Below are 13,345 nucleotides of genomic sequence, written 5' to 3'. Positions count from 1 at the left end.
GGTACAATTTATATTTGTCTATGCATTTTTTCTCAGATTTTATAGTATATAACAGTTATTTTCATACGAGTTTTAGCTTTCTACATTAAAAGTTAATATGTAGTAATTATATCAATATCATTGTGAGCTATGCAAAGGACAGAACAGTATCTTTATGAAGTTTGCACAGTTGCTTCCTAAATAAGATTATCCTCAGAGGAGTTTAGACTAGACTGTGAACTACCCCAAGAGATTTTTGTTATCTGTGACATATGTAGACACATCAAAATCCATAATTATAAACAATAAACCAATGCAAGTTTATAAATGACAGAACATGTGACTCAGATTGTAGGATTTCTTTCTGAAAAAGGACACATATGGTCAATACCATCAATCACCCCTGTTGGCACATGGTGGACTGAAGTTGTGACCCCTGGCCGCAGTAGGGGTACGACATTTATGTGTGTTAATGTAAATAGACTAATCACTTCAGAAAACAAAAGGACTAAAATGGGAAGAGTGATATTCGGTCATTCAGTCTCATTGGACTTTATGCTATGGTGGTAGATCTACTCTTTTGAATAGGATAAAAGATGTTTCTAGTCTCTCTGGAATTATCTAAGGATTTAATTAGGGATATCTGATGCCCATCTTGACCTGCCATGTATAAGACTGATTTAATACACAGCCTCATAGGCATCTTAGGATAATAACTGAAACCAGAAAGATAAAAGACACTGTTCTATTTTTTAAAGAACATGTTAGCATATTGAATATATAAAATATATAGCATCTAAATTTACATATTTTATATATGTGCATATGTTTTGTGTATATGACATGAATATTAATTTATATCTTTTTAAAATAAGGCTTATAACATGTTTTTAAAATAAACATGAAATTTTATCTTTGGATCTCTTTAAGTGCTTTAACAAAACAAATCATCTGGCTGTTGGAATAGTATTTTCTTGTATTCTAATATATAACCACTATGACTCCTACATTTTTTATGGCGATATCACTGTTTATTAAAGATTCCTAGTCCTTATATACCTGTCTGTTTTCAAATGTTACTAACTATACTATTGTGCATTTGCCTTTTTAGCATTCATATAGCGGAGAGGAGAGACCTAGGGGAGTTCACTGTTATCCATGCACTTACAGGATGGCTACCGGAAGTGATCTCTCTCCAGTAGGTTTTACCATTAAGTTCTTCATATATTTTTTTCTTTCCTCCCCAGTAATGTTTCTTGAACCAAAACATTCTTAATCTTTAAGAAAATTTCAAGAAATGACACATTTTACAAAATGTTTGTGAAAATACTATTTTAGAGTATTCTATAAAATTCCTTGAGAATTTCGGGATAAATTCTGTTTCCTTAAAAAGACTGTGAATTTAATCTTTGAATATCTGGATTACAAATATGAAAACAACGTTAATTCTTTATTATGGTAAATATTTACATGCGTCCCTTTATATCTATACAGCTACTACACTTATTCAATACAGAAACATAAAGGCGACCTTTAATTAACTACACATATTAGGAAATAATTAATAATAACGAAACACCTATTGGGCCTTAGGCACTTTAATATATTATTTCTAATTAAAAACCACAGTCCTGAAAATATTATTTAATCATTCATACGGCCTCATCAGCTGGGTATATGTCATTACAAATGAGGAAACTGAAGCCCAGAGTGGTTTGGTTTTTACAAGAAGATCAAATCCATAGCACAGTTATCAATTTGGATCATCTCCAATCTTTGATTCATTTTGGGAATCTACCATTCTCAAAGGGTCCAGGTTAGAGGAGATTGAATTCAGCCCCCAGTAACTTGGATTCTACCATCTGAAGCATCTTTTCAGCAGGATAAACTAGCTGTTGCTTGGTTCAAATAAACAGAAGCTTTTCAGTTTGATATAGCCCTACTTTTTATTCTTGCATTTGTTGCCCTTGTTTTTGGAGTCAAATCCAAAACAAACAAACAAAAAACGGTATGAGACCAACATCAAAAAGCCTATGTTTTCTGTAGGAGTTTTTTGGTAAAACCATATAAAACCGGGCGCCTGGGTGGCTCAGTTGGTTAAGTGACTGCCATCGGCTCAGGTCATGATCCTGGAGTCCCGGGATCGAGTCCCACATGGGGCTCCCTGCTCAGCAGGGAGTCTGCTTCTCCCTCTGACCCTCCCCCCTCTCATGTGCTCTCTCTCTCTCTCAAATAAATAAATAAAATCTTTAAAAAAACCCATATAAAACCATGCATTCAAGTCTTTAACCCATTATGAACTGATTTTTGTGTATAGTGTATGATAACGGTCTGGTTTCATCCTTTTGCATGTATCTGTCCAGTTCTTCCAACACCATTTCCTGAGGAGGCTATCTTTTCCACATTGTGTATCCTTGACTCCATTGTCATAAGTTAATTGACTATATATGGGTGGGTTTATTTCTGAGTTCTCTATTGTGTTCCATTGATCTAAGTGTCTGTATGTCAATAGCATACTGTTTGATCATTATAGATTTGTGACAGTTTGAAATGAAGAAGTGTGATGCCTCCAGCTTTGTTCTTTCTCACAATAGTTTTGGCTATTAAGAGTTTTTTTGTGGCTCAATACAAATTTTATGATTGTTTTTCCTATTTCTGTGAAAAATGTCATTAGAATTTTGATAGGGATTGCATTGAATCTGTAGATGACTTTGGGTAGTATGGACATTTTTACAATATTGATTCTTCCAGTCAATGAGCCCAGAATGTCTTTCCATTTATTTGTGTCATCTTCAACTTCTTTTTATTAACATCCTATAGTTTTCAGTGTACAAGTCTTTCACCTCCTTGGTTAAATTTATTCCTAGGTATTTTATTCCTTTTGAGGCGATTGTAAATGGGATTGTTTATTTGTGTTTCTGATGATTCATTTAGTGTATAGAATGCAACAGATTTTTGTATATTGATTTTGTATCCTGCAACCTGACTGAAGTCATTTATTGGCTTAATAGTTTCTGGTGGCATCTTTTGGGTTTTCTACATATATTAGGTCATCTGCAAATAGTGACAATTTTACTTCTTCCTATCTAATTTGGACGTCTTTCATTTCTCTTTCTTGCCTACTTGCTTTGGTTAAGACCTGCAATACTACTGAATGAAAATGGTGAGAGTTGGCATCCTTGTCTTGTTCCTGATCTTGAGGAAAATATTTTAGATTTTCACAGTTGATTGAGTATGATATTAACTGTGGGCTTGTCATATTTGGCCATTATTATGTTGTGGTATGTTCTCTCAATACCCAATGTGTTGAGTTTTTTATCATAAATGGATATTGAATTTTGTCAAATGTTTTTTCTCCATTTATTGAGATAACCTTATGATTTTTAATGAATGATAAAAATCATAATCATTGTTAATCTGGTGTATCACATAGGTTTGCAAATGTTGAATCATACTTACTTACATCCCTGGAATTAATCCCACTTGTTCATGGTATATTTCCTTTTAATGTATGTTGAATTCTATTTGTTAATATTTTGTTGAGGATTTTTGCCTCTATGTTTATCAGAGATTTTGGTCAGTAATTTCCTTTACTCGTGGTGTCCTTGTCTGGTTTTGGTATCAAAGTAATGATGGCCTTATAAAATGAGTTAGAATGTATTCCTTCTATGTTTTTCCAAAGAGTTTGAGAAGGATTGGTATTAATTATTCTTTAAATGTTTGGTAGAATTCACCAGTGAAGCCTAGAGTTTTGTTTGTTGGGATTGTTTTGATTGCTGATTCAATACCTTTGCTAGTAATTGGTCTGTTAAGATTTTCTATTTCTTTATTATTTGGAAATTAATGTTGATGTGTTTTATCTAAGACCAGGATATATGGACAAAGTATGGGAGCTCTTGAAAGAAATATTGCCTGAATTTAAGCTGTCAGTTGAGTCCAGTTCTGAAAGCAAAATAGCTGTGTTAGATGCCAAATTAAAAGAATCAGGGAAAGAAGTGAAGGATGGCAAAGAATTCAAACCTGAAGGTTCAGCGACAGCACTAAAGATACCTGAGAAAAGTGACAAGGCTCCAAAAGGTAAGACATTTTATATTGTCATTCGTATGTTCAATATGGATATTGCATATAAATGGTCTATAGTCGTTGCTGAATTTAATGACTATTGTCATTATCATTTACTAAGTGTTGTGAAAATAATTAAGATCCTATCTTTCTAGGATTTTAGAACTAGTAATGTAGTTTACTAGATGTTAGTTATTATCCCATATTTTGCTGTCTTTTAAAATCAAGGGCAACTGTATATTTTGATGATACTGAAGTAGTATAGTGTTAACATAAGAAGAGACATTAAGTGTCAATTTCCATTACACACACTTCCTTATATGTTATATGTAGAGTGGAATGGAGCAAAACTGCAAAGGGAAAGTTGTTCTATTTTCTCTTTTATTCCCCCCACCAAGGAAATGCAAAATAGACACAGTATGGATTATGATTTGCTGACCATTTATCGTAAGGTAGAAGTTCAAATTTCAAAATAAAATAATTTCAAGCTATCTTACAGTGTAGGATCTTAAAGGAAGAAATATATTGAATAATTATCTTATATTTTCTAAAATATTTCATATAGCTATGCATATGAATAATAATGCTTTTATAGTAAAGTAGAATTAAATATACTAGAATATACTCAGCTTTTTTATATACCTCAAGAGCTTTTATAATGATCTTTCAAATATTTGTTTTATAAAATCTTATATTTTGCCCAAATTGTTCCTTATCAAGATCTTATTTACCAGCATTTACCACACAGAAATTATTACTATAAATGTTCCTCAAGAATTTACCAAGATCAAGTGTATGAGTGATTTCTGCCTATCATAAGCCCTTCTTTAAATGACCTAATGTGCATTAGTTTATGAAAGAAAGCTGAACAAGAAGGCTGATTAAATTTGTTTTACCTAGCATATCTCAAATTAATTTGAACTTAGAAGCCCTTTTTCATGTATCACAAATTAACATATGTTCATCCATCCATTCAGATATACTATTTGCTGAGTAGAATACCAATAAATGTTCCAGGAATTAATGATCATCCGGTGAACAAAATCCACTGTGAAGCTTATCTCCTAGTGCTTATGATCTAGGGAGAGAGACTAACATTAATTTTAATTTTAAAAACCATAACCATATACTAAGACATGAGCCTTGGAGGAAAATACAGAAAACTATGGGAGTTCATATTTAGTCTAGGACATTAGGGAAGAATTCCCTAAGGAATTTTGAGCTATGTTCACAAAGATGAGAGGGATTTCTTGAAGATGAGGGAAAGAGCATTTTCTGTGAGAAAACAGCAGATGTATATACGTTATGATGCAGTAGAAGGAATGAGAAAACTAGCCTCATTCTAAAATGAGAAAATTAGCCTAAAATTATTTATAATATATAAAATTATATATTAATATATATAATATAAATTATATTTAATGATCATCTCCATTTAGCAAAAAAATATGTGTAGTCAATAATCATGTCTTTGGCAGTACATTGTCAATTTTCAAAGTTTTCTCTTACTTTATTTTGATGTTTCTAATTAGAGGTGAGTAGTGTTTTGGGAAATTTGTGGCTATAGTTTTACATTTAAATAACACTATTGTTTTAGCCTTCTTTTCAACATAATAACTGAATAAGTAATATAGTTTGAGGTTTTGTAGTTAAAAGACTTATCATATCTATTTTTTAATATGTTAGAAAAAGCAGATGCAAAAGATGTCGGGAAGAAGAAGAGTAAAAATGGAGAAAAAGAGAAGGAAAAAGAAAAATTCAAATGGTCACTTCATGCTTCAAGACCCTCATCAGATGTACAGTACTCTCTGCAGTCTCTGTCAGATTGTAAGCTTTCAGTATGCTAGAGTAATAGCTATTTTAGCTTCTTCTTAAAATGTTGGGAAACTTTGGAGTTTACAAAGTTGGAATATCACTTTGGAATACAAAAGTGTACTGCCTGTTGAGACATTATCTAAATAAATATGCTCAAGTTTGCCCATAATTGTTAAACTCTCAAATCAGTATGCATATGGGGGCAAAGTCTTACATGTGAGACAGAAGCCAAGGTTGTCCAAATTTTTATGGTACAACAGTCACAGAAGTGTTTGCATGGAGGAGGACATATACTAGTAAGTGTATATGCTATGTATTAGCACATAACAAATAATCTATAATACATAAAATACAACATATATTATATGACACATATTGTATAATATCCATAAATATTAATGTATAATTGTATAAACTATATAAATATAAAATATAATTACATATCAGTGTATACAAATATATATTAGTATATGTCTTCCTTTGTATAAATTATATATGTATATATGTATATAAACTCTATATGTATGTATATACGTGTGTGTGTGTGTGTGTGTGTGTGTGTGTGTGTGTGTGTGTGTATACATACATGCCTGAATTCAGGTCTCTGCTCCATGAAAAATATACAAGCTTAATTTTTAAGTGTAAAAATATGTTTTCATGAGTTTGGTATATTTTACATTTTAATCTATTCTAGAGAGATCCTGTATCTAACATATTTTGTGGGTCTAAAAATATTATTCTTTAATAAATATCTAATACAGTTCAGTATTAGTGCTTGAATTTGTAAAGGAATAAAACAAACTTTTTAATTAAAAAATAAAGATAATAGAGCAAAATAAATTATACCATTTTAGCCAGAATCTGTAAAGAACAAAAGCATAGTAAATCAAATATAGTAATTTCAGGTCTGTTAAGAAACATGAAAAAAATAAGTGATGCTCAGAAGCATTCAATATTAAGTAATCCATATTGTATACCTGAAACTAATATAACACTGTATGCTAACTATCTTGGAAATAAATAAATAAATAAATAAATAAATAAATAAATAAATAAATTATATACACACACACATATATATATATATTTGGCCAGGAAATTCTATACACACGCATATAGAACAATCCTGGCAAAGTTACTGACTTAGTTTTCCTTCTTCATGGAATGATTAGTTTGTTTTCTTTCTTCTTGAAATGACATAGAAAGTTCTGAACTTCTTTATATTCAAATTAAGGTTTATCTATGAAAGCTAAAAAAATTTCATTTTAAAATCATTCCTTTTGAATATAATCATTTGTAGACTCTTCTAGTGACATTGACTAGTAGCTAGAGTTTTTCTGATAACTTTTTTTTATAGTGACATAAAATGATTTCTTAAGCAATTAAATGGTACTAAGATGAAGGTAATACTAATGAGATGTTCTATAAAATAGAAGCACATGTGACATTTAACATTTATTAAATACATTTACAGTCATTTACCTATTTTTCACGTGCAAAGATATGCCCATTAAGGAATTTGAACAATTTGGAATGATCTACTGACAAACCCATTTGGCGAGAATTTCCATGACACGATATATGTTTTTTTTACAGGTTCTTCAGCAATACAGTCTCCTCACATGGTTGTATATGCTACCTTTACACCCCTCTATTTATTTGAAAAGAAGATCTTTGCATTAGAAAAAATGGTAAGCACTCAAGGCCAGGAAGCCCAGTACCATTTATGGTGTATATGTGTGTGTGTGTGTGTGTGAATGGGCAAGAGAGAGAGGGAGGTAGGGAGGGAGAGACAGAGAGAGAGATATTTGTTGTCATTGAATGTATACCAGAATTTAAAATTCTGGTCCTGGATTTCAGTCTACTTATCTTTAAAAAAAATAGACACTTGAACACAGGGACCTGGAACATTCAAAATTATCTTAGATGATTGTAATAATTTCCTGTTTAAAAAAATGTAGACTCATGTATTATCATTTTGTTCCATTCTAAGCAAAAAAAAAGGCACATAAGTTATATATTTCAGAATCATGTAAACATATTTAAATAATAATAAATTACCTTTCCATAAACAGATCATAAATATTTTCTTAACATAAGATGATTTAAATAACTGACATTCACAGTTGGTCAACTACTACTATAACCTCCTTGTAATCTTTAGATAATACACACAAAAAATGTTAACTGATTTTTTCTTATAAGTCTAACAATTTAGAGAAAATTTAGAAAATGTACACAAAGGCATTGAAATGAAAATATTCATAGTATAAATACCTAGACATAGGCAATGCTAACATTTTGGGATATACCCTTTGATTTTTTTCTTCTGTGCATATATTCTGTGTCTATATGAATATACTTTTTTACACAGTGGAATTAAATGTTATGAATTTATTAAATTTTGGAAGCCAGCTTTTTCACTTTACACTATATCATTAATTTTTTTCCATGATGTTAAGTATTTGACCACATAAAATTTAGCAGTGGCATGGCATGTATGGGTTTCCCATCATTTTTAAATATATATATATTTAAGTAAATTTGTACCCCCTTTACCCATTTCTCCCACCCCTACCTTCTACCTCTGACAACTCTACTGATCTGTTCTCTGCTTCTGTGAGCTTGTTTTGTTTTGTTTTAGATTCCACATATGATAGAGCATATAGTATTTGTCTTTCTCTGTCTGACTTATTTCATTCAGCATAATGCCCTTGAAATCCAACCATGTTGTCACAAATGGAAAGATTTCATTCTTTTTATGGCCGAGTAATATTCCATCATTCTGTTTTCTTTTTGCTGCTCTAATAGGGTGAGTTCTACTGCCTTGTCTCTGAGTTGACTAATCCTTTCTTCTGCTTCATCTAGGCTGTTGTTGAAATTTTCTAGTGTATTTTTCAGTTTAGTTACTGTATTCTTCCGCCCTTTGACTACTCTTGGGTACTTTCTTATATTTCCATTTTTTGTTGAAGTTCTGTGTTCATCCATTTTTCTCCCCAGTTCAGTGAGCATTTTTATGACCACTACCCTGAACTTTTTATCAGACAAATTACTTATCTTCCTTTTATTAAGTTTTTCTTTGAGTTTTTATTTTGTTCTCTCTCTTTCTCTTTTGGAACATATTCCTCTGTTCTTCACTTGCTTAATTCTATTAGTTTCTATACAGTTGATGGAATAACCATCTCTCCCAGTCTTGAAGGAGTGGCTCCATTTAGTAGATGAAACTTGTCATTCAACCCTGCCTCAGTTCTGCTTGTCTCTTAAACCTTTGTGCTTATCTGGGCAGAAGCTATTATATTTTTAATAGCTTCCCATCAGTGAGGATGTGCTAAGACCTGTCAGTGTCCCTAAGGGAAGGATCTTAGCATTTTGATTCAAGCAGTTTGGAAGTCAGACCTAGGAGCAGCAGCTTTTAACAAGTATGCAAATATACACAGTCCTAGGATTCGTAAGTGGCCAGGTTCTCTGGTAGCGTCCCCTGGTTGGCAGTCACAAAAAGTTGGGGTTCCAAATGATCAAAAAACCCTTTTCTGAGATCCTGGTGAGGTTCAACAAGGCAGAGGGAGAATGCCAGGATGGTGTCCACAGCCTGCACTCCTTGACAGCAAGCAGCTCCATAGTTCACTAAGGGTGTGCCCAATCCCACCTGACTGAAGCCTGCCTCAGGCTGAAGCTCCAGGACAAGCCAAGAGTCCTTCTTCACTGAAAGACTGGGGGTGTGGCTCCATTTGCTGTCTGCACAGTGCCCTGGGAGTGGCAGCTGGCCAAGGACTGTCTCTCCAATTGCCACAGTCCCATGGCATCCAGGAATGCAAGCCCCCCCTTGCTACCAGAGCCAGACAATCAAGAGGCTTCCTCTGAGTGGAAGCTGCAAAAATTGGGGTGCCAGACATAAAAACCAGGGCACCCGCCATGTGTAAGTCTCCCCTCCAGGAGACACGGGTTCTCTGGAGTGTGGTAGAGGGAAAGCACAAAGATAGAGCTTGCCCTCCGAGGTCTCTGGAAAGGATCATTGTCAGTCCCATGATGTGTGTTTAATTAGAAATCTGCTCCTCAGGCTGCCCCTGAGAGGATTACTTAATAGACCTCCTCCGCAGAAAGACTGAACTCCTGGATCTGTTGCCTCTTGTTGTGCCCCGGGGGTGGCAGCTGGTTAACAACTCTTTCTCCATGGGTTACAGTCTTGTGGGACACACAAGCTAAGCTCCACTGGCTGGAGAGTTGTCCCCTGGCAGCAGTCGCAAAATCGGTTGCAAAACCCATAGGACCAGGCAAATTCCCCTGGCCCCCAGAGCCAGGCGGTCAAGAGGCATTCCCTGGGTGGCAGCTACAAAGATCAGGCATCAGAGGCTTATGAAAAGCTTCCTTCCAGGAGATACTGGTGTACTGGAGCAGGGCAAAGGGAGAGTGCGAACCTGGCTCCCACCCCGGGGTTCCTGGAGAATGTTCCAGCAGACACCTACATGTGTGTGTGAAGTAAGATGCCAGCCCCTCAGGATGGGGCTTTAATACAGGCAGGTGAGCCTCTTTCACTTTGGGTGCAGTCGGCCAAACTTTGATTAGATATAAAAATCACTTTTCTCCCTCCCTTTGTAAAGGGTAAAATCCACCAGATTACTTGCTCTTCACTGTACTGAGACAAATACAATATTGCATTTGGAGCTTATGAAATCCTAACCCCTTGGGGGACTCCCAGACATCCAGCACTTTGGTTATAGAATTCCATATGCTCTGAAATCACTGCACTTAAAGTAGAAGACGAGATGGTATAGTAATATAAACATAAATGTTCAGTGGGTTAGTTAAAAACAGTTGGATATTAAAAATTCAATGAAAATTTGGTTGAAGTGTAAATAATCCAGTTGGATGCTCATTGCACTTACTATGCAGTATATTTGTCTTCTAGATGATTTGCCCAGGCAGCATAATGTTATCACGCCTTCTTCTCTCTCCCTCCTCCTTTCTCCAGGCCCTCCTCCTTCCTTTCCTCCTCCTCTGTCCTTTTTGAATAGAAACCATTTCTTCCTGTGAAAGTCTGCCATTTAACAGGGGTAATATTGTCAAGATTACAGGGCATAATGTGCCATTACGAATGTAGAGATAGTGGCAGTTTCTCTGATTTTAATTCAAAGTTAAGTAACTTTAGTCATTGCCTAAATCCAAGTGTGCTTCCTTGGCCTCCCACCAATTTAAGTCTCTGAGTAAGATTTGAGCTGGTCATCTATCTCAGCCCTCAGTTTTTAAAAAAATCCTTATGTGGCACTGGTCTAGCCATTCTCTTAAGTATTCCAGAGATCTAACACCATGGACTGCAAAATGACCTAAGCTGTGCTTTGTGGAGTGCCATGGTCTCTTATGCGACATACTTAAACACTTTTTAAAACTACAAAATATAAGAAGGGGATGAGTACATCACACACACACACATACACACCACACAAAATAATCCATCTGAATGCTTGGCTGTCCTGCTGAGAAATTAATATTTAAACAAAAAGTTAGTTTTCAATTTAAAGGACAAAAAAGATCACCTATGTTTGTTGTTAATTCAACACATGTCTATTGATTTTCTGTTATGTACTAACAATGATTTAGTCTTTGAGGACCTGGTAACAAGCAAGACTAACAAAACTCCCTCCTTAGAAAACTCAGTCTAATGAAGAAGACAGACAAGCCAACAATAGTAATAAAGTTAGAAAATTGGTATAACAGAGATCATACAAGGTGTCTGGCATATGGTAGAAATAGCATTCAAATAATGTGTGTTGGATGACTGACCAAATGAATGAATGAATGAGCAGGAAAATGAATATGGTGCACATAGCAGCAACACATCTTTCTGTCTAATGGTTGACTAAGGATGTCTTCGCAAAGGAAGAAGTGTTTAAGTGATGGCCTTAAGAAGTTAGCTTAGTAAATAGGAAAAAGTGTGTTCAAAGCAGAGGAATGTTTTTGTTGGAAAGTCTGGAGGCGAAGGAGAGCTCACTGGGTTCAGAGAAGTAATAGAAATTGAGCAGATAGCAAGGGGAGAAGACTCAGAGGCAGCTTGAGATGTGGGAGGGAGTCAGGACACCCAGAGTGTTATAAATCCTTCCTCTGGGGGTTGAAAATGGCTTAAGGGACCCAGAGGTTCAGGAATTAGCCCAATGTCTGTAATAGCAGTTAAATGAACTATTTCACCCATCTCCCCATCCACCTCCCATCTGGTAACCATCAGTTCTCTATAACCATCAGTTAAGAGTCTGTTTCTTGGGTGAAATAGGTGATGGGGATTAAGGAGCACACTTGTTGTGATGAGCACTGGGTGAATTGTTGAATCACTATATTGTACACCTGAAACTCATATAAAATAATGAATGAACTTCAAGGCTATAATGAACTGGCTATAGCCTCACAGTCTCTCTAACTTACCTGCTGATTCTGTTACATTAGCTATTAGGCTAATCTAGTTCTCCTGGTCAAATCAGAATATAACGAGATACAATGTTTTAAAGATAAATCAACAGAGGGATGCCCGGCTGGCTCAGTTGGTTAAGCGTCTGCCTTTGGCTCAGGTCATGGTCCCAGGGTCCTGGGATCGAGTCCTGTGTTTTGGAGGGGGGGGTCCATGCTGAGCAGGGAGCCTTCTTCTCCCTCTCCCACTCCCCCTGCTTGTGCTCTTGCTCACTCTCTCTTGCATGTGTGCACTCTCTCTAGCAAATAAAAATAAATAAAATATTTAAAAAAAGATAAATCAACAGAAAAAGTTTGTATTCTAATGGAATTTTGTTAAATGCAGTGTACTGCTAAAAATTATAGCCCCAAAGACATGAGACCAATATGTAAAATGAAGTGAAAAAAGAATTTGTCCAGACTCAAGAAAAAGAAAACTTGGAAAGGAACAAGATGGCACGAATTACCCCCTTTTCTTGTTTTTGGATATTCTAAATAGTTTTAGTTTTATTTAAATAAGTAATCTGCAAGTTCTAAGAAAGCCACCCACTTGCTCAAACTCCTACTTTTAGACTGTTTGAGGTGTGTCTGGCCGGCTCAGTTGGCAGAGCATGTGACTCTTGATCTCAGAGTTGTGAGTTCCAGCCCTACCTTGGCGGTAGAGTTTATTAAAAAAAAAAAAAAAAAGAATGTTTGAGGTGGGATGGACCAGAGGAGTGAAAGCATCATCTGGGCAAAGAAACTTCTAATCTGAGTCTATACATGAAATTTCAAAAAATATTTCTTGAGTGCCTACTCAGGGTTTCACCTGAGTGAAAATTTACCATTCTAAATCTCTCTCTGCCCCTAATTCTAATGTAAGAAAGTTTGAGGTCCTTTAACAAAGTTCCTCAGCATCAAACTGTAACTATTATCCAAAGCATTACTTTACATCATTCAGAAGTATCTTAAAGTATGTTAGAAATAAAATGAAGTATAAGAAATCGGCTTACTTACCTTAAATCCAGCTAGTACTTTTGTGGATTCAAACAATACAATAGGTGTTAATACTATACTT

The 13,345-nt window shown here is 34.9% G+C and overlaps 1 protein-coding gene across 1 annotated transcript in view; it reads left to right on the top strand.

Annotated features, from left to right (window-relative positions):
• The window catches only part of ADGB (androglobin), a 158,614-nt gene that overhangs the window by 52,205 nt on the left and 93,064 nt on the right, over window positions 1-13,345 (top strand). Inside the window, exons 7-10 of the mRNA XM_088023849.1 lie at window positions 1,091-1,177; window positions 3,845-4,056; window positions 5,728-5,868; window positions 7,453-7,547. Coding sequence (XP_087879975.1) covers window positions 1,091-1,177; window positions 3,845-4,056; window positions 5,728-5,868; window positions 7,453-7,547 — 535 coding nt within the window. The remainder of the gene's footprint in view (window positions 1-1,090; window positions 1,178-3,844; window positions 4,057-5,727; window positions 5,869-7,452; window positions 7,548-13,345) is intronic.

Source organism: Eumetopias jubatus, unplaced genomic scaffold, assembly GCF_037043125.1.
Source record: "Eumetopias jubatus isolate StellerSeaLion01/CBP00866 unplaced genomic scaffold, mEumJub1_p1.0 scaffold_6, whole genome shotgun sequence".
NCBI lineage: Eukaryota > Metazoa > Chordata > Mammalia > Carnivora > Otariidae > Eumetopias > Eumetopias jubatus.
Note: the sequence above shows the minus strand (reverse complement) of the source record. Positions and strands in the feature narration are given on the sequence as shown.